General features: G+C 44.0%; 1 protein-coding gene across 2 annotated transcripts in view; it reads right to left on the bottom strand.

The window, feature by feature from the left end:
* Nucleotides 1-547: 547 nt before the first annotated feature.
* The window catches only part of MAP4K4 (mitogen-activated protein kinase kinase kinase kinase 4), a 165,863-nt gene continuing 138,674 nt past the window's right edge, over nucleotides 548-27,736 (bottom strand). Inside the window, exons 17-31 of one of the 2 annotated variants that reach the window (XM_082480565.1) lie at nucleotides 27,139-27,245; nucleotides 26,020-26,171; nucleotides 25,216-25,313; nucleotides 23,729-23,904; nucleotides 23,183-23,303; nucleotides 21,762-21,953; nucleotides 19,237-19,354; nucleotides 18,798-18,968; nucleotides 14,623-14,766; nucleotides 9,165-9,299; nucleotides 6,141-6,241; nucleotides 5,246-5,395; nucleotides 4,296-4,455; nucleotides 2,114-2,253; nucleotides 548-1,388 (exon numbers count right to left, since the gene is read on the bottom strand). In XM_082480565.1, coding sequence (XP_082336691.1) covers nucleotides 1,305-1,388; nucleotides 2,114-2,253; nucleotides 4,296-4,455; nucleotides 5,246-5,395; nucleotides 6,141-6,241; nucleotides 9,165-9,299; nucleotides 14,623-14,766; nucleotides 18,798-18,968; nucleotides 19,237-19,354; nucleotides 21,762-21,953; nucleotides 23,183-23,303; nucleotides 23,729-23,904; nucleotides 25,216-25,313; nucleotides 26,020-26,171; nucleotides 27,139-27,245 — 2,049 coding nt within the window. In that variant the 3' untranslated portion in view covers nucleotides 548-1,304. The remainder of the gene's footprint in view (nucleotides 1,389-2,113; nucleotides 2,254-4,295; nucleotides 4,456-5,245; nucleotides 5,396-6,140; nucleotides 6,242-9,164; nucleotides 9,300-14,622; nucleotides 14,767-18,797; nucleotides 18,969-19,236; nucleotides 19,355-21,761; nucleotides 21,954-23,182; nucleotides 23,304-23,728; nucleotides 23,905-25,215; nucleotides 25,314-26,019; nucleotides 26,172-27,138; nucleotides 27,246-27,736) is intronic. The other variant, XM_082480566.1, reaches the window with a different exon arrangement.

Below are 27,736 nucleotides of genomic sequence, written 5' to 3'. Positions count from 1 at the left end.
TTAGAAGAGTGAAACCTCTGGTTTTAGGCTGAATTCAGACTTCTATCAAGGATGAAACTGGTTTAAAAAAATGCTTGCTTCACCAAATTTTGTAAGCAAATTACATTAATCAGTGTCTCACTGCCATACCGCTACCACTATTGCCCCAACAGACCGCTCTCTCCTCCTGCTGAAACTTGCTACGCAATAACAGTCAGAAACCTTTCAATCTGGTAGTTTTGGTATTAAGATTAAATTAGACATTAATGGTTTTCATCTAAAAACGTATAAACTAAACCACCTCTTTTATTTTATGCATTAAAAACAATGAGGTAGGCACAAAAAATAAACATATGTAGTTTGGATTTTATTTCTCCTTTTTTTTTTTCTCTTTTTCTTTTTTTTTTTTTTTTTTTTTTAGTTCTGCGAGTGCAGACTGTGGTAAAACTGTTGTTGCACTTCTAGGTTTAAACAAAAATTAAACCTTTAACTGAGGCAGTGCTAATACTGTGACATAACCAAGTTCTGGCCTAACACAGAATCATTATAGAAAATGAATTTTTTTTCCTTGTTTTCTTTTTTTTTTTTTTTTTTTAATCATCTGCACATGTTTCAGGCAATACCTGGTACACAGAAAAATGACTAAAGTTATTGGCCAGGCCAAAATAAAACTGCAGAAACAAAATAAACCAAGAATTCCACCCCGAGCCCCTTCCCACCCTCCCTGTCCCCAAGAAGAAGTTATCCTAGTCACTGTGTCTTTCACATTTTATAAATATTAACTTCTTAAAACCTGCACCTTCCTCTTTGTCCACATATTGTCACATTACAAAAAAGAAATGTCAATTAAATACATTGTTAACATTACTAGACTAGATCTGCCCTCTGTTTCAGCCAGTCTGACTCTCTACACCACTTCTCACCTTCTCTTGCCTGCCTCTTGCCCACTCAACAGCATGTTCACCGTAATCCTGGGGTTGGTTTTTTTTTTTCCTTTTTTCCCCCTTCTCTGTTTTAACACTAACAAACAGAGTCCTTCAAAGCCTAGGAATCCTGGAGCTGAAGGGAAAAGAAGACCTGTAGCTTTCTAGCGTGATCCCAAATCTCAAAGACATTGTAGCACCTGATGGCAATATCTTTACAGCACCAGCTGCGTCGCAGCCTCAGTTGAAAAACAAAAAGAAACCTAACACCGGTGATGCCTGCACACACATTTACACAGAGTGCTGCATTAGTGCAGGTCTGTACTCCAGTTGAAAATAATTCCGAGTTATGAAGATCTCAGACTCTGGATGTCAGCAATTCCTCGCCAAATCCCACCGCTTCTACCAGCTCAGAAGAGAAGTCCTGCCGAGGGTCATGAAATAGACTTGACTGCTTCCACCTGACCGTACGGAGGCAAAGAAAACCTGTGAAGGAAAAAGATTGGTAAATTCAACAGGTAGGACAGCAGTGGCTCTAATTTGCCTTCACTGTCCCCGATATTTACGGTGCAGTTGCAGTGCTGTGCTGGGTCCAGTAGGGGTGGAGGTGATGTTCTTCATAGCAGCCCGCATGGTGCTGGGCTTTGCATTTGGGGCTAAACAGTGTTGTTAACACACCGGTGTTTTGGCTACGGCTGAACAACGCTTGCACAGCATCAGGGCTTTCTCTTCCCAAAGGCCAGTGGCTGGGGATGGGCAAGAGGCTGAGAGGGGACAATGTCAGGACAGCGGACCCAAACTGACCCGAGGGATATCCCGTAACATATAACATCATGCTCAGGGAAAGGGAGGGGATGAGGGCACATCACGGTGATAAAATCTGTCTTTCCAAGCACGCCCTGTGCGTACTGAAGCCCTGCTTTTCAGGCAGTGACTGACCATCTGCCTGCCAGGGGCAGGTTGTGAATTAATTCCTTATTTCGCCTGGCTTGCGTGCACAGCTTTTGCAGTCCTTATTGAACAGCCTTCATCTTGACCCACAAGTTTTTTTGTGTTCCTTCTATTTTATCCCTACCCCACGGGAGAGGGGAGCAAGCAAGAGGCTGGGGGGGGGGGTTGTGGCTGCCGGTTGGGGTCAACCCACCACAAGTACCCAATTAAAAGCGCACGTCTACCGTCTTGGTGAGAAAATACAGGGGGAGGAATTATACCTTGTCATTGCGTTCACATAAGAACTTGAGTCTTTGTGCCCTTTTGTGCATGAACACACCATCCAAGTGTCCAGTTTCCACCGATCGTATTTCAATAGCTTTTTCTCCCCAGCCCATAATCTGGTTGGATCGGATGTATGCTGTGGAAAGAAAACACAGCACACAGCCCATTAGGACAGGTAGAGAGCAATGTGGAGGAACTGAAAAAGCAGAGGAATACACTGACACACTCCAGTTGAAAATTACCTGCATGTACTTATAACTACACACACGTTCAGAGTGCTATTTCTGTCTTCCGCATCTTCATGGTGCCTAAAAAATACCTTTTTTTTTTTTTTTTTTAATTTCCCCATGGGTTTTCAATGTTAGTAATATATGTCTTGCCTGAGCGTTCATGACACAATGGGAACCTTCCAACCTTCAATTAAATGGAAGGAACATTGAGTTTTTACACAGGCTTTTTCTCCCAAGTGTGGCAAAGAGACAGGCTAATTACTTGTTGACAAGGAGAAAGCAGAACCCAAGGTTTAAACAGACTAAATCCATCCATTCCAGTATGTCCCCAGCACCAGCTCTGTGTCCCACAGTGTTATTTCCCCTCCTTGATGGAGTTTGTCAGCAAAAACAGAGGAAAGAGGAGAAGAAAAGGGAAAACTAGAAAAAAAATGAGCTAGCCTCTTTTAATAGGAGTAATACTTCAAAAAACTGATCTCCTTGAGAAAGCCAACTGGTCTGAAAAGCATTCTGTATATCTCAAAAGAGGTTCATATTAAGCTCTCCAAGTGGAAATACTATTATTTGTCACACCGCTTTTTGTGCACAAAGAAAGCAAAAAAATCAAGCATTTTTCCTTAAGAGTGTCACTGGGCAAAACAGATTAGTAGTAGCATGAGGAAAAAAAAACCTGTTCTTGATAGCAGTAAAAAAAACAAATAAAGGAGAAAGTCACCAGCATTTATGAAAACGTATATTCAAAAAGCAATCTGATGGATAGTCTTAGGAACGCTGCCAAAAGCAACATATGGGAACTTAATGAAGAATAAGCTGTTGCCTCTGATTTGCATGCATACTTAACAGAAAAATAAAACGAACAACAACAGCTTTTAGCAAGTAAAATTAAAAAATATTTAATTTTGCAGTACTTCCCTTTTATAGAATACTTCTCATTAATATTCAATGAAATTAAATTAAATTATCTACTACAGGATAATGTACACCTATAACACATACACCACCACGCTGGAAATTTATTTCTTTTTCAATATTCCACTAGTGGTAACTGGGCCAAATAGCTTCTAAAAATTGTCAGATGAGATGTTCAGATGGTGTCGGCTGCCTCAGTGCCATTTACTTCACAGGCACTCCAGTCCCCAAAGGCTCTACAATTTGCCAGCTGATAAATTCTGCTTGCTTTTAGATCTAGTCAAGAGTCAATCACCACAGGAATGAACATGCTGTGCATGAAACTTCTCTACATTTCCTCTTCCATTATAGTTCACATTGCTTGAACAGCTATCGGCGGTAATCTCCTAAGATACACATCCATTCCAAAGCACGCAAACCCAATGCGTTTGCCCAAGAGGAAGGTGTGACCACAGCCCATGCTACGCTCAGCATTGAAATACGGCAGCACAGGGAGTTAAGAGGGATGCCCTGGTGTGTACGTGCGTCTGTAACAAATCTGCGCCCACTTTACTACCCTCGTTGCTTCCACTCTCAAGACTACCTTATTTTGAACTGGAGAGATGCAGGAGAATCATCATGCTAGGATAGATGAGCAATCTGCAGGTGGATTACAGTAAAAACAGATATATAAACTGTTTTCTCTACAGAATTACCCATAATGACATCTTACCCATCTGCCACCTTACAGGTCTTTACACTGAAAAGTTTCCACTCCTTGGCTGACGTCTAGCACAAATTCTGCAGCAGCCTACAGAGGCCCTGGTGAGTTTTTCATTCCCGAACTCCACAACGTGCTTGTTTGGATTTTGTTCTTAAAAACTTAGCACAAACCACATCCCTGTGATTACCCTCCACTTTGCGCAGCTGTTTTCCAGGAATATTACAGCATTGCTGCTTCTCAGTCTGATGTCAAACCTGATGCACCTTCCTTCTGCCCGTGTGCACACGCTCGCGCTCCCTAACAGTATGCTGTATTTGACTCTGCCGGGGCACTTACCAACTGAAGTTGGCATTTCTCCCCACTGCAGAACCACATCCTTGGTGATCCTTCCATACGTGTTGACATAAACTCCTTCATCCTCGTAGCAAACCAGTAGCTCCATCCCATCCGTGTTTGGGAGAATGATGATTGCGTGAGGTTGGATACTACTCTGGATCTACAGAGAGAGAAAAGGAAGCCTTTTGTTTTAATGCCACAGAGCGCACACTGGGAGAATCTGGGTGATTTTTGATTTTGACTGGCAGCACGTCAGGGATTCACTCACTTTGGAAGTGCTAGCTCTGCTCCCCCAAGCTGGACACCCTTACACAGTGACAACAAAGACCTGGAAACCTTTGGGGCACAAATGCTCCCATGTTAAGGCAGACAACTAAAAACAAGAAAGATGATTGACTTGTCTGTAGGAGTGCCCATTTCTTTCCATGGGCAGAAAGGGAGCCTGGGGCGAGCAGCCCAGATGCAGACCTCAGGCTTCTGCCCTGTAGTGAACAGCGCTTGGGGAGGTGCATCACACACTGCAGGTCCATCCGACACCTCTGTGTACAACGAATAACCGGAAACTTTTGGAGCTAAGGCCACTTGGCCTTTGCCAACCCTGTTGAATCTCATCAGCGGGCTGTCATGTCATTTGTACTGCCACCTTCCCTGCAGCCTCTGCAATGCATTTGGCGATTTAGCTGCTACCCCTGAAACACTCATATTGCCCCACGTCAGACCTGAGTGGGCAGCTCCCAATCACGGAGACATCCTGACCATGAGGAGAGGACAGAAAGTGAGCCACAAGCCCCTAAGCACAGGTGGCCACATCTGCTCGGACCCATTCATCCAATTTACCATGGTACCAGTGATACATGGGGGGCGGCCTGACGTGTTGGTCATGTGACGAAAGGAAGGGGGTGGGGGAGTGGGGACCAGAAAAGAAAGCAAAAACCAGCAGCAGCTCTTACATGTGTTGGTAAATAAATATCATAGACTGATCCTGAATCCACATCAACAGCATGGAAGCCAGCGCAGGAGCCGTAGATCACTTTTAGTCTCTGACCCTCTTCTACGGTTAGATCCACCAGCAATGGCTTATGTACGAGTTCTCCAAATGACTGTAAGACAACCATCAGTGAGATTTACTTTACTGCTTAGAACCACGGTGGGTTTTATAAAAATACGCTCTAATGCACCTATTATGGGTTTATTCCTCCTGCACGCCTCTGGCCTTCATCCACCAGTTAGGTTAACATGTCTCTCGTGGACAAGGACAGATTACTCTGCACCCTCTTGCGTGTCAATCACATAAGGCTGTAAGCTATTTTCTGCGGGGGTTTACTTTAGTTGGTCTGTTTGGTTTTTAGTAAGAATTGTTCTCCCCAAAGTTCAGGGCAATTTGACACTCCCGTAGTGTTTACTTCAATTTGCACAACGAGCAGTAACTGATTGTCTGCAAATCAGTTTGGCAATTATAGCAAGCCAGCTAACTTCATTCTTGCTTCATTCAAAAACGTAACAATGCTGAGTATCACTTAATGACTTGTTCTGCTCAGACGAAGATGTTTAGATTTGGTTCACTTCTCTCTGCCTCATGTTTTATTTATAGAGAGAGAAAACAAACAGTTGTGATACTTGTGTCATTTTGATGATTAGCTTATGCTCAGTTACAATTTAGAGCTTTAAGCGTACTGCATCTTTGAGCTAAAGAAGCTCCTAAAGTAAAATATAATACAAAGTTCATGGCAGATTTACCAAAGAATTTGTAATATGGCCATGATAAAACGTTGGAACATTTTTGTAAAAGGGGTAACCGCAAGTGGCTATGAGAAAATCCTATGTATGGGTGAAATATACTGTTACCTTAAAGGCCATAAATTTATGGTATGGCTTTGGTGCCCATGCATAGACTTCCACAGAACTCTTCAATGCAATTACCAAGAACTTGATTCTTTCATATTTTACTGAAATTAAAACAAAACAAAAAAGAATTCAGCAGCAATTCCAAAGTCATTCCAGTTACTTCAGGAAAGCAGAAAATGACAGTATTTCTCCATACTTAAATACATTTGGAGGTTTTTAGTAACACTGCATTTTAAGATTGCTAAATCTATATAGTTTTTTGACACATTTATGCCACAAAAAATCATTATTCTTATCAGTAACTGAACCCATCACCATGTTTTGAATTACCAGTCGGTACACACTTATTTATATTCTTTTCCCCCCACATTAGCCACTGGTTACTCATTAAGGCAAGAAAATTGGTTTTCAGACAGCGACATTTCCAATAAAAGAAGCCTACGACTGTGGCAGAGTGTACTGGCAGTTCCAGTCACAGCACTGGCAGTGGTATTTTGAGCTGATGGCAAAATTCCCCAGGGGAAAGGAGAGGAGGAAAAAAGGAACTGAAATGAAGAGTTAAGAAACAAGTCTCTTTCAAAAGCAAAAGGCAAGTTTGATAGCAGTGCACTTTCCTTTGTCTCTAAAGCCTGAGGTAACTCATTTGGGAAAAAAAAACAAATCAAAACAAAACAATTTATGAGAAATAGTGTCACGACATAGCTGATCCACAAATTCTCGAATACCTCTCTGCTTCCACATTCAAACAGCTGGCTAAATTAACCATCAAAAAAGCTCTGTTCACTACTTCTGTTTTCTGGAGGGGACTGATAAAGTCTAGAAACAGCCATTCAAGAAGTGTTGCTGGATCTGCATTTCCAGCTGCCATCTGGATTTGAGAAAGGACAGATCATAGGGACTTCCAAATGTTGAGGTTTGTAATGCTTTCCAGCATTCTCTTTTGGGGAGAAGGAAAAAAAAAAAGCATTATTTGGATGGCATGAAGAAACCTCAGGAGGTTTCTGCTACCTCTTTACCCCAAGTTTTAGGGGAATATGACGCTTTTCCAAAACAATGAGTAATTCTGTTCACCTTCAACGTCTGCCATTATATCTCCCAACCAAAACGGATTTTGAAACATGGCAGGAGTGAAAATCTCAGATTTGTAAGAACACTTTTTTAATAAATACTATTTTAATGCCTTTTAGATGTCGTACTACTGGTGCAAGTCTGCAGTTGTTGTCTCTTGACAGGTTAAGAGGGAGACAAAGCTACTACTTGCTCCCTTTTTAGTCTGCAGGGAAGCAAGACTACTGAACTGTAAGTGTTAAAGGACTTGACACTTTTTCAACAGACAAAAAAAAAGTCTCTCAACCTCCACAGCTGTACCGACTGAAAAACAGAGCTTTTGTTCAGTCTTGTCTAGTTTACAAGACTTCTTGGAATTTTTTCTCGGGGAAGAGGGGGGGTGTCAAACAAAACCACCTTATCTGTGAAAGGGGACCTTTGATAATTCTCATTTTTTTGCTCTGGGTGCTATCTGGGAATTCACCCAAGTCTTAAGTTTCAAAAGAGCAATTTATCATTTAGAGGAGCCAAAAATCGCCCGAAGCAACTGAGATCCATAAATACCACTTCACCCTGACGTCTGAGACCCCCGTTGCATCAAAGAGACAAGGAAGCGATCAGTGCCAGCTGCCTCAGTGGCAGCCTCCAGACTGCGAGCCCAATATTAGCAGAGCTCATCCTTCTTGGTAACTGAAGCGCAGCTGTCAAAGAGGCCTCTCACTACCTGAAGAAGTCATCTATGGTTCAGAGGGAAGTTCAGTGCCAGGCTGCAGCCCAGGGTAACAAACCCCTCTTCATCTGGAAGAGAATGCTCTTTGTTTCACACGCTTCCCTGCTGGAAAGCCTCTTTTCAATAGCTATTAATGTATTGTTAACAGGCCACTTCATTATGCTGCTGACACCCTGGGGTATGATACCAGTTATTAATTGCTTTCGGGGGTCAGACTCCTGGTTCAGCAGTTACTTACTGCCATCGTTATTGATTACGCCCCGCTAGCAGGTTTTCCAAGAGCACATGCATGACAAGAGGAGACGGAGCTCAGTCCGACTGCTGCTGCTGCACATTGACTGACACAGCTGGAAAGGAACTGAGCTGGCTCTTGGGAGAAAACGAAATCAAAGGCAACATCCAGGGCCCGTTAAGATGCATCATGAGACTGAAGCAGAAGAAAGAGCTCTTGGTTCATATCCCCACCTGCAGGGCAGCAGGCTCACTGCATACTCTGCTGGCAGTGAATGCTACACGTCTTTCACTAGTTTTGGTGGAAGTTTCTACAGCCAAATCCACTCAAAAGGCACCTGCCTGGTGAAAACACACTTCATCCTATAACTGTACTGCAGTGGATGTGAGGCGGCATTAGGAAATTTCATGAGCTAAAAGGAATCAATGAATCATCTTGAAGTTAAACATATGCTTCTCTTCCCAGATGCCTCCCCAAAGCTCGTGCACTAGCTGGGTATGCTTTCTCCTCCCACTCTCTTTTTTTTTTTTTCCTTTTCTTTTTTCCCCCAGTCTTGAAAATGCACATTGAAGAGGAGATTTTTTCACTCCACTCCAGCATGTGATTTCATCATGGCAAAAGATCAGGGAGACCTCTTGGTGAAGAGAGTATCTGCTAGTTGACGAGAGTCCCTATTACCTAAAGGGTATAACAGAAGTGGCAAAACGTTACCAGCCCTCACTGTCCATACTAGCACTCTTCTGGAAGTTGCATCCACTACAGGAAGGAGACAGATGGGGATTTGCACCTGCTCCAGTTCACAGCCCAGCAGCCCACTGCAAAACCTCTCCCATATTCAGTTTAACCCAGTAACTTGCCATCTATTCTGGTGCTTTGCCAGAAAAGTTCACCCTGAGGGACAGAAAAGACAACTAGAAATAAAACCAATCCTTAAACCCAGTAGCTACATGCACTGCTGTTCCCTTTCTCAGCCAGCTTTTATCCCAACAATTTCATTACTGCATTTGCTACTCACCAACTTTATAGTGCACACAGCCTTCCAAGTCGCCCACCGTTGTCCAGCCCTGTTTCTTTTCTACTTCAGGGTCGTTGTGAAGGATTTTATTTCTTAACCAGGACAAATAGTAAACTCGCAACTTATTCTTCTTACCTAGCCACAAAACAAAAAAGATCGGTTTATCTCCATAGGAAGGTAAGTGCAAAAAAACCCCACCCAAGCAAACAGAAAGCCCCTCAGAGCAAACCGAAATGACAATGAAGAAGAAACTGCCGCAACCACAGAGATCTCCCTCAGTTTTTATGTCCACAACAGCTTTACTCCAGACTCTACCCAAACACACGCTATCCCGATAATCAATGACAGAGACGCATGGTAACACCACATGAACATAAAATGACAACCTCAAGGGAACAGCTCTTTTCTTGTCTGGTTCTCAGGATGCAAACAACTTTTATTAGAAAAGGGTTATACTCCCACAACAAAAGCACCCGAGAGTCATGCACTGAGATTAAAAAAAAAATACACAGCTGAGTCAGAATGGCTTTTTTTTTGCACAAAGCTATAGGAAAGCAGCAGGATGGAATCTGAGGCCTGAAATTATCTATACAGCAATCAGAAGAGAGTAGGACTGGTTTGAAAGAAGGAAACAAAAGTGAAGAAGAATATGGTGATGAAATTTATTTTAAAAATTCTTCTCAGCAACGAGGACATTTCCATTCCTTATATCATGCTCGAAGACACAAACTAGTCGAGTTTTATTAAGATTGTTCATTATTTCCCCGGGGTGGAAAAGCACACCAAACAGCAGCACTAAACAATTTCATCACTGAACCGCTTTACACCAGGTCTTTTGTAAGGCAAAATGTACAGTATCTGAAATCGCAGTGAGAGAATTTCACAGAGCCCATGCAAACTTCATCCGCTTGCTAAAAGCTGACGACTGCTTTGTCAGCAGCCCTTCCCTCGCGCTGCAAGGGGTGTTAATACTTATCAGGCTGCACACAGAAACTGCAAGAGGTGCTGCTTCTCCACAGGTGAGAGAATCTACTTGCCCAGGCTGCCCTATCTTCAACTGACAATGCATCTGCCACAGTCATCAAAATACAGCTCAGAGTCTTAACTCTCAACGCGAGAAGGCTTCTTTGAACACAGCGTAAGGCTCGTGATAAAGTTTATCAGTGATTATTTAACAACTATAGGCCTACAAATCATTTGCTGAACTAGCGAGAAGGTGGCCCTAAATGCACATACTCAAAGCTTGCATCCTCCTTCCTCCAGCTGCTTTGCTGCCCAAAGCCATTACAGTCCCACAGATGAAGCTGGAGACAAAGAAGAGAGACCATCCCTGCTTTGACTAGGAGCCATTTAATAAGGCTCCAAGAGGTCTTTGTGCAAGGAAAGGAAATAGGAGATGCTCTCATGGACTCAACTTGTCAGTGGGGTAGCTCCATGCTAGTGCTTCACCAGCCATGGTGAGGCAGTCGGGTGGCTGTGGACAGTGTTTCACGGCCCTTGGAGCTGAGAGGAAGACCTGTACTGCAGTCACTGCTGGGCTGGTCAAGTGACACAGTACTGGTCTACGCTGCAGAAAGCCATGACCTGTCAGGATGGTCCACCCGGAAGCCTGCCAGCCAGATATAGCTATAGAGTTTAGCTAACGTCTTTAATTTGTCTTTTATGTTTTCACATGATGCCTACTGACGGAGCAGTTGTCAGCTGGCTCTTCATTTTGGAGACAGGGATGGGTGTAAGGCATCAAAAGATACCAGTTGCAGTAGGACAAGCAGCCTGAGCGCTGAGACCACCCTGCTGTGCCCAGCCAGCTCCACACTGGGGTCCTGGCGCAGGGGATCCCCTAACAGAGGGCAAAGCATCTGCAGGGGCTGGGGCAGCACACGGGGAAGCAAAGCTTGCCAACAGGCTGCTCCGTGGACTCCAGCGCCACAAGCCGTTCCGTTACAAAGACGCACAGACTAAAAGATGTTTTGTGATTACTTGGATGGGGAAGGGCAGGAGGAAGAGAGGAGGCAGTTTCAAAGTAAAAAAAAAAAAAAAAAAAATCTGTTCACTGAGCTTAAATTGAAAGTGGAATTGGAGACCCATTTTCTAATACTGGACCTGCTATTTTATTTTAAAAGCCCCTCTGCTCTGATGGCATGAAATGAAATGTGAAGTAACATTGCACTCTCCTTTGTTTATCCCCACTACAAATGTGGCAGCAGATTTGGCAGTAAATGAGCACCCTGATTTATTGCCTGACTTCATATTTACTAAGCCATGTTTCATAAAGGGATAAAGCCCCACCACTCCTGTAGCTTTTGAAAGACTTGGAAAAGGGACTAGAGCAGGAAACAATATTCCCAGAAGTCCCACATCTGACCAAGGAAAGGTCCTCCCATGAAAATAATGTAAACTATAGCCACAAGGGCCCTTTTAGAAACACTGAAAAATAGGGAACATAATCCAGACCAGAAGGCACTGAAGTTCTGGGCAAGTAAGAGCTCGGAGGGCTCAAGGTCAGTACAATGCACTGCATGTTTTTAAAACAATCACAAGTCCCTATCCACTGGGAGACAAATTCTCCCTCAAATTATTTCCATGGCTTTAGGTTCCCCAGTAGCTTAGTCAAACTTGAAGACTCAGAACAAACAGTACACGTGGGAATTTCCCAGCACGTGGCTAATATTTTTTTATTTTTTTTGTTCACATGATGTGCACAAGTGTATTTCTCTCCAACCAGAAACACTTTTGAAAACAACAGAGAAATATCTCAAGTGTGTTCCCATTGTATTTTAGTGTCTAGACCACAAGGAAAGTCACAAGACAGGAAATTCCTCTGCCTTTCAGCAGCCTCACATGAAAAGAGCAGGACTGGTTCATTATATAAACATGGCTATGCATGTACTTCAACAACTTATGCTGCTCTTAATGTTCAGATCGGGAGTGGGGGGATTAGATCCTTCTGCTTGTAAATCTCTACCAGTCAGTTTAAACAGCTCTCAAAAATCTGGTTGGTTTTTTTTTTTTTTTTTGGTCTCATTGTTATGGTCATGAAATAAGAAAGAAAAACTCTGCTCCAGCCCTCACATGAACTGATCAGCCAGTGACTTATATGAGAACTCTCAGCTCTGTTTCTCCCACAGACATAGTTTCAAATGCAAAGTCCCTTTTCCTGTATTTAGTTTTTGGTTTTATTGTCGCTGTGGTTTTTCATTATTAAGCAGGCAGTTTCCAACCAGTTCTCCTACTCTGTCATCCCTTCCTACCTTCCTGAGTGTCACCATCAGCCTGTTGGGCTGGCAAAACCCCCAGGGAGCCACAAGCAGAGCGTGTTCTGTATACACGTCGCCGCTCTCTCCTCCAGCATTTTTATGACTCTCAGCACTGTATTATCTGAGCAGCTGGAACTATGTTTTTGCCTCCCAACAGTATGAACTGAAGAACAGATTAACTACTCTGCTTTGACCTGCAAAGCTTTCTTGTACCAGCTGTAGAAGCTCACTATCTCACAGCACATCACTTCCCAAAAAAGCTGAGGGAACGTACGGCTGAGAGTGCTGTAGGGAGCTGAACAATGCTCCCGGCAGAGCAGAGCAATAGCAGTCCTGGGACAAAGCTCAGGGGCAGCTCCGTAACCAAGCTGCCAAAACACACCATTTGCAGAAGCACATCCCCCTGTCAGTGTTCCCAGTTTGCTTGGAGAGGTGGAGCAACTCACTAGAAATAGAAAGACACTAAGAGAAGTCCAGCATGAGGGTGGCTTAAATTGAGCACTGCAACGCAGAAGGCGGAACAGGAAGGTACAGGAGACCTGAGCATAAAAGCACCACGGTATCACCAAGTCTGGTCCCCCCGCCCTGCCTCTCGGTGGGCAGGCATGCCTCTTTCCTGCCTCGTACTCCAGTAACCTCCCATAAAACACAGCAGATGGGACAGAGACGAAGGCATAAACCAGTCAAAGATCAGCCAATTTCTTAAGGGTTAATGTAGCGTGTCTCCACAGAGGAAGCAATAGTTTTGAAGGAAACAAAGAAAACGGATGTGTCAGGGTATTCTGGATGGTGACTGACGCAAACGTAAATAAACCTAAAACAATTACACACAAGATTGAATCACAGACACTTGTCGTCTGTGTAGGGCATGCTTCAAACCAACAGATTTTACACAAGCTGGATTACACAATATTTTTGTTTATAAGGTCTACTACAGAATAAACTATCAAATGGTGCCTTTCGAAAAGCTTACATTTTAACACACAGCACTAGACATCAAAAGGACACATAGCAGGTTGTGTTTTTTTAAACCCTCGACTCTTCTTTTTAAAGTTTTCACAGCATAGCTGTAGCTGAGAAGGCAGCAAGCAACATGCCAATAAAATACGGTTTTTCTAGACAGAAATGAAGTCTCATGTTGACGACACCAGCATGGGCACGGTTCTTTGGACCTGTAGTAGCATAACACTGCTAATGCATTAAGTTGCATTAAATTGTCTAGGTCCTTTTGCACAAGTGTTAGGAGAGACAGAGAGCTCCCCCAGTGGAGTCAGAGGGGCTGTGGAGCCTCAACAAAATTTTGGGTGGCTCCAAACGACACAGGGGCCACTGTGAAAAGCCTCATTTAACAGCCTCTCCCTGTCAAATACCTGCAGCATAGCAAAGGCTGATTTCACAAACAAACTAAAACAAAAGGAAAGACGAATGGCTGAACGACACCTGTGAAGAAAGATTAACAGTGCACCACTTCAAGTTGCTTAACAGCAGGATAACTTTATGCAATAACTCTCTGGAGCCAAAGAGTCTGGAACCTCAAGCTTCATAAAACACATTTTTCATCAGTGCACAGAAAACAAACACAACAATCACCACCGCCCTTCACCTCCCACTGCTTTGCTACCTGCAGTCGCACTCGGTGAGAGACAAGGGCCAAAGCTGCACCCATCTGCCTTCTCGCACTGGTAATTTCCACATACTCCCCCCCTCTCTCAAACACACACATTTACTCCACATCACTCTTCTTTCCCTATTTCGCAAGAGCGTTTCCCGGTCTATAGATTTTAACACACAAGATGTCTTTAAAACCAAGTAGCAAATCCATGTTTTGGTTAGAAAGAGGCCAGGTTGAAAGTAATCATGACAGAGGGAGAGTGGCATTTTTACAAATTTCACAAAACATTAACTTCTAGCTCCCAAACACTGACCAAACAACCAAAGCTGGACATTCCCCCCAAACCCATGCATCCTTTTTAAAGTTCACCCCACAGTTGGAAGGACAGGGTGCAAGCAGGCACAGGCTGTTGTGTGGAAAATTATTCACTTGCATAAACAAACTGTAGACTCAGAGAGGTGAAATGATGGAAAACCCACTGACTTCAGTCAAGTCAGGACTTCCCCCTCAACACACAGGCTGCCAAGAAAAGCATTCTGCCAGGCCATGCCAAACGGGGAAAAACATCACATTGAAAAGTTAACTTTACCAGAAATTGTCACCAAGACATTCAGCCCTTCAAGTACATCCATTTGCTGGAATCGCCTTCGATTGATGAGTGGATAAACCTTCCCCTGACCACTTCTGTCTAGCAGCATCAGACCACTTTCAGTGCCCACTAACAAGTTCACTCCTAGAAGAAACAAAAACAGAGATCCAAGTTAGTAGGCAGATTTTCCACATATTCTGATGAACTGATGCTTGATATAGCAACTGTCTTGTTTCAAGCAGGTCTAACCACTGCTGGTTGGGTGTCTCAGCTGCCTACAGTCTAAAAGATCTCGTGATGTAGAGGCTGCCTGCAGTGACTAGTGACATGAAATTGCAGTGTTCAAGAGAGAGACTGGTAGACCATGGAGAGCTTTCTAGAGCACCAGTTCCCAAACAAAAAGGGATGCTGATGCCAGAAGAGGGGTGAAGCACAAAGTGGTACCCAAGCTTATGTATTCTGAAGACGTATTAGCTGTTGGCAGAGGGGGTGGTAACAGGATGCTCTTGACAAGGACATTGCAAAAAAGCCGTGGTAGGGGCTTGGTCTCCACTGGGAGAAACAGACTGTGGTACAGCCCTCCTGAAAAAGGATAGGCACAGGGTTGGTCCTCAGTTTCCCAACAGTCTTTTCCATCTGAATGTTAAAACTAGAGGAATTATAGTAATCTTGTGATTCCACAGATTTCTCCTAAAGATCAAGCAAATACAGATGAGAGAAGTCAATAGGCCAGTTTCTACAAAGGTCCGCACATCCACTGGAAGACTTTCCAAGAGTCTACAAACCCTTAGTATTTAAAATTGATTACTTTTTTTAGTAATAAATACATATACATGAGACTAAGTTTTAAAAATCTGTTACTATATTATCACTCTTAAACTTCATGACAATTTATTTGCAATACTGTTTCAGTCTAGAACCCCACAAATTGTGCAGAGACAGGTCAGATACAGTACAGGGAATGGAAATCAAACCAAATGCATGACTCGCTTTATTAGACTTCTATGTTGCAATCCCAATGTAAAACTTGTCATCCTTAAGCATAACAAAATAGAGAAATGAGAATAGCCAAACTCACACAAGATGATCATAGCTATATTGCTTAATGGCCTTAATCCCTAGTCAGACAATTAATCCTCCGATATAACTATACTGGTGCCAGTGGATGTATCATCTGGGCTGATCCCATAATGAACCTTTTCTAATGCAGCACATGGGCCCAGTGCACAGGAGTCTGCACCTCGGTGCGGTCTGCATCTATAGCAGGGACATGCCTTCTCACAGCGTCAAAAAAGGGCATTGCTCACAAGGTTGAGAAGCGCTACCTAAACACTACCCCAGCTACCAGGCATGGGAGTGGTTTGCAAAAGGGAGGGCATGTCCCCCTTGACTCAGGGGACATGAGGTGTCTCCCAATGGGGACCGGGTGTTAGGGGGGAGCAGAGCAGCAGCCAGGAGGAGGTAATGATAGGGAAGGGTCTTGAGCTGCTAGTGCTGGGGGGCAATCTGAAAAGCTTCTGGCTGGATGAGAAAAACAGACATAGCCCAGGGAGAGGTTGGAAACCATCACGCATCTCCATTTTTGTCCCTCTTGTCTTTTCAGTGAGGAAACCAGCAGTCCCAGCAGTCCCCTGAAACCACCATGTCTCTTTGCTCAGATCTGCTGCTCTGCTACTCCTCTGCCTCCTCCAAGCAGGAGAGCCCTCGGACGCCGGCAGGAGAGCCTGCCTTGGGAGAGGGCCTGCAGCCCTCCTGGGCTCTCCTTCAGCTGCTGACACCTCCTCCATCCCCTTCCTGACCTCCTCCCACCTCCGCATCCCCTACCCAGGTCTGCACCCACTGGCTCCAATCCCACAGCCCACTGGGGGCACGTCACATCAACCCATCTCCCATACTGGGAGGCATCCTCAGACTGGGAAGGGGCAGCGGGGAGCAGGGGGAGCGTGGCCCGCACTGAGACAGGGCTCAGCGCTGGCTGCGGCAGCACCAAACCCGCCGAGGTAGCACTCGGCGCTCAGTCTCCTGCCTGCAGCTCCAGGACCCATTGACTAAAGCTGTCAGTGATCCAGCTTCGACATGCATTTTTGTATTTCTTTTCAGCGTGGATTACAGCTCAAGCAAAGCCACATGCAGACTGCTCCCTCACAGTCCCTTCCCCTCTGCCCACTGGGGCTCAACTGCTCCCGCCTCCACCCTCACCTCCTCCGCTGCCGCCTTTGTGGCACAGTTGTTTCTGTTTCGAGTTTAACACGCGCGTCCGTCCCCTTCCCTCAGTGACATGCATTTTGAGATGAAGCTAATGAGGCAGTACGCTGGTGGCGAGCAGTGCCTGTATTTTAAAACGCAGGTGCTGTCTGTATTCACAGCCAGCCAAGCTCTTCCACCACCATCCTACAATTAAGTGGTTCTGGTATTTCAAACAAATGGAAATGCTTCCTGAAAAAGTACAGGCTGGGTGTAAAGATCTATGCTACTGCATCCATGTCATTAACATTGTACTTTCACCACTCAGAACTAGAAGAAATAGCATCGCCGACCTGATGCAATCAGCAACCTGCCAGATACTATGGCATTACCACCAGCAAAGGCAAAGCAAAACAAAGTAAAGCAAGCCCCGCACTTTTTGAGTAAGAAACATCACCGTGAAATGGCTTAATTTGCTTAAGGGTAAAGGAAGGTAAACCTTATCAAGAAATAAGCATGTGTATCAGCTTGCTTCACCACCAGTTTGGCCCTAAACGTTCAACAAGGAAGTGCTTTGTTACAGCTGTTAAAAAAAAAAAGGATTAAACCTCTAGGATTTTACACCTATACTTTAAATCACTGTAACAGTCAGATACATAGATCAAAGCAATATAAAACCATTAACACAAATTGCTACTGGCAAAACAAGGCAGATCAGAGAAATTATGAGTAATCTTTACTGATCCCATACGATTTCTCTCTGCCTTGGCCCTTTCAACAGCCTGAAAGTTTACGTTTGCACAAGTCTTTATCAGAGAATTATTCATATGAATACCTGCAGAAATAGCATTGGGGTAAAAATTCTTACCAGTAAATTCTGGAAATAAAGAAAACAGCATAAAGCAAGATAAGGTATCAGGAGAGCTATTTAATTGACATGGCTTTGCAGGCAAGAAGGACAGGACAACAGTGCCGTTATGAGAAACAAGAAATGCTGGAAATAACCCCAAAAGAACTAAAACCTTGTAAAGACCTGTGAAAATGTAAACAAGAAAAGTGCACTGTGTTACCTATACAATCATCATGTGACTCAGGGGAATGGCCAACTCTCTTCTTCATAGCTCTTAAAATGGCATGCACGTGCATTTACAGTCTGCTAAGTTTAGGGATACTAGATAAATACGTACATAATATACACAAGCATTACTGTTAACATCCAGATAATGAAAAAAAATCAGGTGGCCCCATAGATTCTGCCCAAGAAGTAAATGACACAGCAGAGAAAAGCTTTCGCTGGGTGTTGCAGCAGTGATTCCGCATTGTGGCAGGCAACAAGCCCTTTCAGCAGTGTAGGATCCTGACTAATTGTCTGATACTGACATAAATTACCCCTTGTGACAAGAAAGCGAGACACACTTGGTCAGCTGACATCCCATACCCAGCTTCTTCCTGCACTAACCACTCTTAACGAAACCAAGCCACAATCTCACTCACACTGGAAAACGTCCCTCCTAACCCTTCTCTTTTCCCTCTTCCTTCCTATATAAACTGATGACTGGGGTGGAAAGTCATCTTATGAAACATCTTAATCAAGCTCTGCAACAATACATCAGCAAGAGGCTCAAGAAAATTACTGTTTTTCAAATGGAATACCCTATGTGCACCAGGTGGACAACGCACAGATGTCCACAAGTTCCCAAACACGGCTAGAGATGGGGGGCTAGAGAGAAAAGAACATCCTGAACAGCTGAATGAAGTCTGAACCGTGCACGTCTGAATCAGAAGCACATATACAGCAGTGGGAAATTATGTCAAAGCAGAAGCAGCATAATAGTAATCAGCTCCTGCAATCAAAAGATGGAAACACGCATTGAATAAATGCGGAGAAACAACTAAGGTTTCAGAGATACATTCTCAAAGACCGTAAGCTCATACTGGCACGTCTGCATTTCAGAAGTGCAGGAGGCAAGAGAGGAACAGGTTTGCATTACCCCATAAGGCAGCACACAGTATCTCAGAATTGAATCTCTTCTTGTATTTGCGAATCTCTGGGGTATCACTCTGTGGCCGCGTATTTGTGGGATTCACATTGACAACTGATCCTTTCCGCGTAGGGTCTTGCCTTATTGCCTCTGATCTCATTGCTTCACTAGAAAATCCCACTGAAAAAAAGAAAAGTAAAGCGCATGTAATATCCCTCAAGTGCTAAATTCCAGCTATATATTCTTTACACCATACAACCCAAATCAGTAACTGAGAATATCGAGCAAGTCTTTCTTTTTGTAAGAAATGTAAATGGAAAAAGAAATAAACTATGCAATCCGTTGCAAATGAAATAAAAAGCATGATGGTAACATTTGTAAGTACTTTAAAGAGCCACTGAATTCACTGAACCCTTTTTCAATTGTCATCTTCAGCTACTTTACTTACCCACAGAAGTCACAGTTGTCCCACTAGATGGAGAAATCTGTAGTAATCTGGGGTCTATAAAAGGTGTAAAGGAGGAGGAAGATTTGTGTTTCTGGAGTGTGTTACTAGCGGACTGAGTCTGCAATGTAAATTTCAACTTTATTAATATTAATGACAATAAAAAGCACGGATAACAACAACCAACATTTTTAAGTCACTACAGAATTATGCTACAGAGCCTCCCCAAGCTTTTATACTTCTTTTATAGATACACAATGCACTGCAGGCAGCACACCTGAACTAGATACATATGCACATTGCATGTGTTACAGCAAAATATAATTAGCTAAATCGTCATCCCTGTCACCTCATCTGCTAGCGAAGCTTTTTAGGACTGGCCACTACAATAAGGCATAAAGCGAGGGAATGTATCTTTTTAAAAAAATCTGCTTAAATGTATGTATACTATCTTATCTGCAAGCTGTCCACTACCTACGACTTTTGAATTTATGAAGCACCTCCTAAAGGGAGCTATTTTAATAAATTACAAAGTTTGATCTCTTGGCTTGTGCAACAAAATCAGAACCATCTGGGATCAAGCGTTCACTTCTACAATGGATTATGTTTCGATGTCCACTACTTTTCATTCTCCCTATTTTGTTTAACCTGAGCCTCTTGCCAGAAAGCTGCAGCAGGTTCTTCCACCTTTATTTGACAAAGCAACATATTAAACCTGTATCGAACAAAGGGGCTCATTAGTGTGGAAGGTGTAGCAAACGGTGATATGAAGCTATGAATATGTAGTGGATAAAATCACTGGTGCTTGCTGAGTTATGTGGTCTAAACATGAAAAAACATAAAGAAAGGAAGAAGACAAGTGAAACAATGAACTGTTAAAAGTGGAAATGGAACGACTTAAAAACCCTTGCCAGTTTAGTATTGTAGTGACAACATTGCATACTGAAGCAGAATGGGACAAGTGGGGAAAAAAAAAAAGTGTATCTTATAAAGGGCGTGCATGTGGGTAAGTTATACCAAGCAATACTGGGGTTTTGCTCAGCTTTATGCAAACGTAGTTAGAGACACTTCTTTATCATCAGCTAATCTTCAACCTCTGATCTTTCTAAGCCTCTGCAGAAAAAATAACAATGGGTCTTAGGAGTGTATCGCTCCCCTGCACAGCTCAATAGCTCCTTTGCCACCAGCGACAGCCACAGCCTCCGTTTCCCAAACTGAGTTAACTGAGCCCTGCTTTATTGCTTAGATCAAAGTAATGAGCAAGCATATCTCTGGATCAATCAACTGATCTCTATAACCTACAAGACTGTGCTTTTAGAAAGATCAAAGACCAATGAAGCATAGCCAAAAATTAAATATTATGCCAACCGAACTTCCAGGAGGAAACCCTCCCACCCCCCCTCCTGCTACGTGGCTCCGAAGCATTTTTGATCCTGTGGTAAACACATGCATTGCCATCAGCCTACCCAGCTCACCGCAACCTCTCCTTCTCGTCACAGCACTTGCACACCTACACGGCAGGACGGCTCTAGCCTGAGAAGCAGCAGCTTCTTTTCACCGAGTTTTTGCTCCCCCTGCACCCTTCCCGCTTGCATACAGAAAGAGGCTCTCCCAAAAAGCCAGGCTGGCCACCCAGCCGGGAGCGGAGCCACCTCGCCGGGCTCCTCGCTTACTGCTAGGGTCGGTAAGGGGCGAATGACGCCCTTCGTTCACACCTGTGCATCTCCTCTGCGGCGAGGGGTTGCACACACGTGAAGAAGAGGGCTTGCCCACCAGCGCTTGGCCAGTAAGGGAAGGCGCTGTCCCAGCGTCAGCCCAGGACAGCAAGAGGGAGCTCCCCCCGCAGCGAAGCCTTGCTTCTCCACCTGGACACAACCAGCGCTGGTGGAGAACAGTCGTCTTTACACAGCTGCTTTTCAGAGTACACGCATACTTGGAAAAAACCCGAAGATATTCCCCCATTCGTTATTCCAAAACAACAATACCCCAGGCTTTTACAACCCTCCCAGGCAACACCTGATTTGTTCACCCAGCCCACGTGGCAAGCTTCAAAGAGCAAAATCCCTCCACAGCTGCTTCCTCTCCCAAAGGGTGAGTTTCCACAAGCAGCTCCTCATAGGTGTGGAGTTACTAGCCCAGGCTTTACCGCCAAAGCCAAAATTAACCACTACTTTTTAAGAGGCACACTGCTTGCAATTAGCCTGCTGCCGGAATAAAAAAGAATTAAAAAAATAAAAGAGTATTGGCTTGAAAAATGCGGTAGTCAAGTTTAGTTTAAAACGAACGCCATGCAATTAATGACTCACTAAGAGGAAGCAAAAAATAGTAAACTGGCAAGTTTGGCGTGGGACTGCTCTAGAGTTAGGGGCTGCTTACACAGAACTGAAATGTGTTATTTGGGGGGTGGGAACGAAGGTGACAGGAAAAAAAAAAAGCAGGGGAGATTGGCTGGAGTTCCTTTGCAAACTAGCTACTAGGCAATGCTGCTATAACCCTACGAAAGCAGCCAGCTGTGGTGTAAGACATACCTCATTAGTAGTTAGCTTGTCCTGGGGTGTCTGTGGGGACATGGTGGGTGTCGGCTGGCTGGAGGATGGGGAGGAGGAGGTGGAGGAAGTGGAGGAGGAATGGCTTTGCTGTAAGAGATCTGGCAAGAGGTGAATGCGACCGGCAAAGCCATTGCTCTCATGATGGCTGGCACGCTTTTTGTCAACTGTACTCTGTAGAAAAAACAGGCACACTTGTCTTGCTCAAGTGCTGCTTAAAGGTCTATATCTCTAACAACCTCTCTCCTTCTCTCCCTCACTCTCTTCCTACCTGTTAACATTTATTTATTTGTTTGTTGTTGGTTTTTTGGTTTTGGTTTTTGTTTTTTTTTTTTTTTTTAAATAAGTTGATAATTCATGCCTTGATGCCTGGATGGAAAGGGAAAGTGGGCAGAGCTTCTAGAATTCAGCAAATTCCCACCTATTCTGGCAGGCGAAAGCTTAGTTAATGTGGTTGACTTGCACAGCCAGTTCCACTAATTAACACAGGAGTAACTGCGCTGGTAAGTCTTCCACCACAATGCGGACAAGCACATTTTTGGGGGTGGGGGGAGAATTTCTTCCTCTATTGTTTTGTTTAAAACTAACTTAAATCCTATACAGATACAAGCTTGGACTGTCTGGTGAATGCCTTCAGCTAACTATTTAAAACAATAAGCATGAAATTTTAATTTTCAAACCAGAGTGCTCAATTAAGAAATTGGCATTCAGTTGTGAAATTCAGAAATGCGATTACCGAGGAAACTCCTATAAGCTAGCACGCTCATTAACACACGAGCTCATTTAAAAGCAGGGTATCATTATCTTTCAAGAGGCACAAGAATGCAATATTTTCAGAATCAATGGCAACAACACAGCGCTCTAGCTCTGTCCACGTTCTCTCCCTCGCCACCTATTTTGCTTCTCCATTCCCCCACACTGACTGTTACATTAATTTGTACGTACGTGTGCGTATGTGTGTGTTACCTGGGTGGCCTCTATGCCCTCAACTACAGGTTCCAAACAATTTAAAAAAAAACCCTAAATGCTCCCCCCCAGCCTCCCTCCCAGCCCCGCTCCTGAGAGCCACGTTTGGTCCTAGGGTAAAACTAAACTACGTTCTTGCTCCAGGTACTTGCTCCACACATCTGCAGCTTTTCTACCCTTCTCTCCCACAGACTTTGAGGTACTCTGCATGGTGCTGCCATGGGTGTCACTGGAAAGCATGCAGAACAGTAGCAAGGGATGAAGGGCTAACTCTCCTCTTTGCATGCATCAAACATCTTGCTCATCTGAAATTCACTACAGCTGTGTCTTGATAATACGAACAACAAATATAATGTAGAAACAGCATGGGTGAATGAGCGAGTGGGTTAATGAGCACAGAAAAGGTGCAGCACTGCACAGGGAAGGAAAAGCAATACCTGTCGGACAATTAAGGTGCCCTCCTTAGAAGGAGTCAAGGCAGGTTCACTCTCCACATCATCATGGACGATCATGGTTTTCACTGACTCTGTTTCACCATTGCTCAAGTTCAATGTTGACCTATTTGCCAGACAAGAAATAACTGGAGTAAGATAATAGCACTTGTGCCCTAGCTTTCGCTGCCCTGCACCAAGGCACACACAGTATTAGTTTACATTGCGACCAGAGTGGAATATTTACATAACCTGCCTAGAAAAGCTTCTCTATTAAAAAAAAAAAAAAAAAAAATCAGGAGTTTGTTAAACATCACTTCTTGTTTTATAACAAATCAAGGGAGAGGAGGGAATGGACATAATTTATAGAAGCCTACTTTTTGAAAAGACTACCCTCGGTGTTTAAAAATGTGAACATACAAGGTTGCTGCGTCTTGCTCATAGATTGTTGTAAGCTGAAAGAACTAACATACAAACCACAATACCCAATGTCCTTTTCCTTCAATTCCCTAAGAGGGAAAAGAGAAACAAAATACTGTTAGGAGAACTAACACTGCTCGAACATCATCTGGTCCAGAAGTAGATTCGTCTGCTCCTTCCTGTTCCATATCATCATCTTCCTCATCTGTCGTCCCTGACTCCTCGCTTGAGGATGAATAATCCGTTACTTTATGCGGAGGTCGCACATCCTCTACCGCTCGCAATTCCTTTGCCAATGCAGTTAAATCCTGACAGGAGAGGGAGGAAAAAACTGATGTTACAATGATGAGAAGAGTTTTCAAGACAACCCCGCTGGATTAGTGTCCAAGTTTGATCACTTGTTCACTGCTGTGTTTCCATAACCCCAGCAGTATTGTTTCTTTCAATTTATTCATTCCTGATAGTTACCAAAACTCACTTTCTGATAAATTAAAGCACCAAAAGAATCAACCTAAGGAGGCCTTGCCATATTATAGAAAAATATACATGCATACTCTGAATCCAAACTATCCTGATTATGACTTCTGTTGATGCCGTCATATCATCTGAAGGACACATACAAGCACCCGGACCCACTCTCACATAGTGGTTGACATTTTCCTAAACTTTGCAGGTTAATAACATCCATCACAAGAAATCTAGGGAGCAAAGCAGCAGAAAGATCCTAAGACTTATTGAGCCACCCAAGGCACAGTCGCAGAGAACTGATCTTGAAACCTTCTGATCCATTTCCAGTTGCATGGATCCGTGCTAAGGAGTTCACCTGAGAGGTCAGATTCATTAGCACCAGCTCAGTTGCACACGACTATCAAACAGTATGGGCCATAAGCTGCTTTTCTGTCTGCAGCTTGGAGTGTGGGCAAACCAGATTTGCAGTCAGAGCAATCTGTTCTTAATTGTGTACTTATGCTTTATTTAGCTGAATACAGTTTATGGCAAATATTTCACATGTTATACTATCAGAAGTGAAGGACCAACCTCTATGTGTCTTTAAGAAAGCAGCTTTAACTGAGAGATTTGGGTGCTAGTGCAGTTATCAGAAAGGCAAGCAAAAAAAGTTTTAAGGACAGTTGGAAACACTGTGAAAGCCCACTGCGATCCCGCAGATACAACTGGACATAGAGCTGTAATCAACTGTAACAGCAGTCAGATAAAGAAAACGTCAGAAATCTTTCACAGAAAATAGCAACAATTTAAGATCTTACCACTTCTCCCTGCACCATTCAGCCCAGCATTGGCACATTCAGGTCAAATGCGTGATCATTGGTCCAGCCCCAGGAAGGAAGCACAGGATTGAAAGAGAGAAAGGCAAAGGTTAGGAAGGAAGAAGACCGGAGAGCAGAAATCAATTCCAGAAGCAGAGCAAATTCTAGTGTTTAAAGTACTGTGATGCGTGCAGGCAACTGCAGAGCCCAGGACATGCTGCTGTGCTCACAGATACAAACTCCAACTCAAGCTGAAGTTCACCCCCAATGGCATCATGAATGGAAGCTCACACTGTGTTTTTGGTGGCCCTACCTGAAATAGCTGAGGGACAGGGGAAAGTGGATGCAACTTACAGCAGGCTTGACAGGTCTGAAGACTTCTTTTTTCTCTTCAGGCTTTTTAGGTGCACTTTCATGACGCTGCGATGGTGAACCCTCTGATTTGGATGATGCTGCATGTATCAAGACCCCGAAAGGAACACAGAACAAAACAGATTAAGCATGGAGCTAAAATATGTTTTCTTACTTCACTTTGGAGTGGGGAAGAAAGGTGAGAAGGCTATCAGGCACTGCCTGACAGCAAGACATAAGTTTTACTGGTTCTTTATGGCATTGTCCCTGAAGGACTATACAAAAACCATCATAAGCTGTGATCTGTATAGCGGACCTATGACTGAAGCCAAAGTAAACTGTCGCACAGTTTTAAATCACAGAGGGCAACTTGAGTGTGGCCACAAGCTGAAAAAACCTACACCAGCATCCAACGTACACCAGCTGAGACCTATCTGTAGCAGTCCGCACACCTTCAGCGACCACCAAGGTAAAAGGCAACAAGCACCGAAAGGTGCCCTTGCATGTAGGAGGAAGGGAGCTGTGAGAGCATGGAGATTGGGCTGTTTGCACATGGGAAAATGCAGCAGTGACTGAACATGAATCAGAGATCACCGAAACGCTTTCACGTCAACTTCTGCACCCACTGTCCACTGTCTTTCCCAAGCAAGGACATACAGCCAAGGGGGGTACTGGAAGCTAACCCATCTTTGATACTGCGTGCTGAAAGATCTTTCCCAGTGAGGGTTATCATCCTTCATTACTGAGTGTTGCACAACTCGATAAACTTAGAAACATGATGTTACAAAGGGTGGGGGAAGGACTTACATCTCATCCGGAACCGCTCTCCAGACCCACTCTGAGAGCCGGGGTGGGAGCCAGGCTGTGAGCCAGAATTGCTTGAACCTGAAGAACTGCCACTGCCCGGCCTTGGTACGAGCTTCTCCACCCTTTCCCACAGCAGACGAGGCTCTATATTGCTGTATCAGGGGACGGAGGAAAGTCTTTGTCACAACACTTAAGTTTCAGATTCCCGTTTCTTAACTTGAACATCACTCTTCCTCAGTGTTTTGCTAATAACTCATCTGAAAGAGCACTTAACACTGAGCTGAGGGCATTAAGTGATGCTGCACAACCCAGGCAGTGGCTCCCTTTGAAATACCTACAACCATATTTAGGACGGTAAAAAAAAAACAAACCCAAACAACTTTAGGTGGGTGCAATCTATTATTTTTATTTGGAATTGGCTACCTGCCATTCTTATGTACCTAACCTAAAGTGGACAGTTCTCTCAGCCTGCACGCAGCAGGTTTGAAATTGGCTCAGAAGTACCCTGGCCACCCAAGCACTAGCCAAAAAGCCAGCACTGCCTGTCCCTCTTAAATAACCTTACCCCTGTCCACTGAGCCAATTCAGGGGTGGCCTGTCCACAGTGTCTGCTGAGCTCTGGAACCAGCCCCTTCCTCTCCCCCTTCCTGACCTCAGATGCTCAGTGTCACAGCTCATGGATGCTTCGCCCTCTCCTAAAGTCTGGTTCTGGCTGAGAAGCAAGAAAGTTTCTGAGATCAGTTTGCTTCAGACATTACAAACACTTTTGCTGCCAGTAATCCCCACAACTACACCCAAGATGACCTGTTGCACCAAAAGGCAAAGTGTTCGTGAATGGCCACATTTTTTTCAGTAATCTTAAGGATATTTTGAAATTATTGCAAAAGCTACAGGGCAGGCAACTCCAAGGAGGAGAGGGAAGAAGAAACTCTGCCATTGTTTGCTGGCACGCAATGATACACCAAGGAAAATTAATATTAATCATTACTGAAAAGGGATCCAAATTCGTCTTCCTTTCATATCCAACAGACAATGCCAAAAGCTCTCTGAAGCTGCCGGGCTTTCCACAAGCCTTTCCCTTTCAACACAGGAAAAGCAAGGACATGTAGGCTTACAAACCTCGTGGAGTTTCTTTGACCGGCTTGGTTATTTTGCTGACCACTGCCCTGCAGCGGCGAATCACGACGGGACAGGACTGGTGATCGGGACGTTGTTCTCACAGGTACCTTGGGAGAAAAGAGGCTGTGTTAAACCCATGAAGAGAAGAGAGATAAGATGATTAAACCTCTTCTGCTACAGAATGTATGCTTAAGATTTTAACAAAACTTATTCTAAGTCGAAGCTAGCATCAACGACCAAAAGCAATAAACAAACACCCATAAAACCAAGAGCCTTAGTTGGGATGCTGTTCAGATTTTGAAGAGAACTCAAGTTGAGTCTTAACATTAAGGAGTGTTGAATAGTTACCACACGAACACATACACACCCCGCTACCCTCCAACTACGGAGACATTTAAAAAGAATATGGCATTTGGACTGAAGCAGGGGAGGCACAAAGCAATTTGCTGAAACAGCATGAGAATTAGGAGAATAAGCTCAGGGGAACCAAACAAATGCCCGGGAATGGATCAGCAGAAGGCAAAGACTGGTGGGGGAGCAAGAATATACTCAGAAGAAGCAAATCCCAGTGGATGGGAGGGGGGGTGGGAGGGAGAGA

The sequence above is a fragment of the Vanellus vanellus genome (genome assembly GCF_965231255.1).
Source record: "Vanellus vanellus genome assembly, chromosome: 1".
NCBI lineage: Eukaryota > Metazoa > Chordata > Aves > Charadriiformes > Charadriidae > Vanellus > Vanellus vanellus.
Note: the sequence above shows the minus strand (reverse complement) of the source record. Positions and strands in the feature narration are given on the sequence as shown.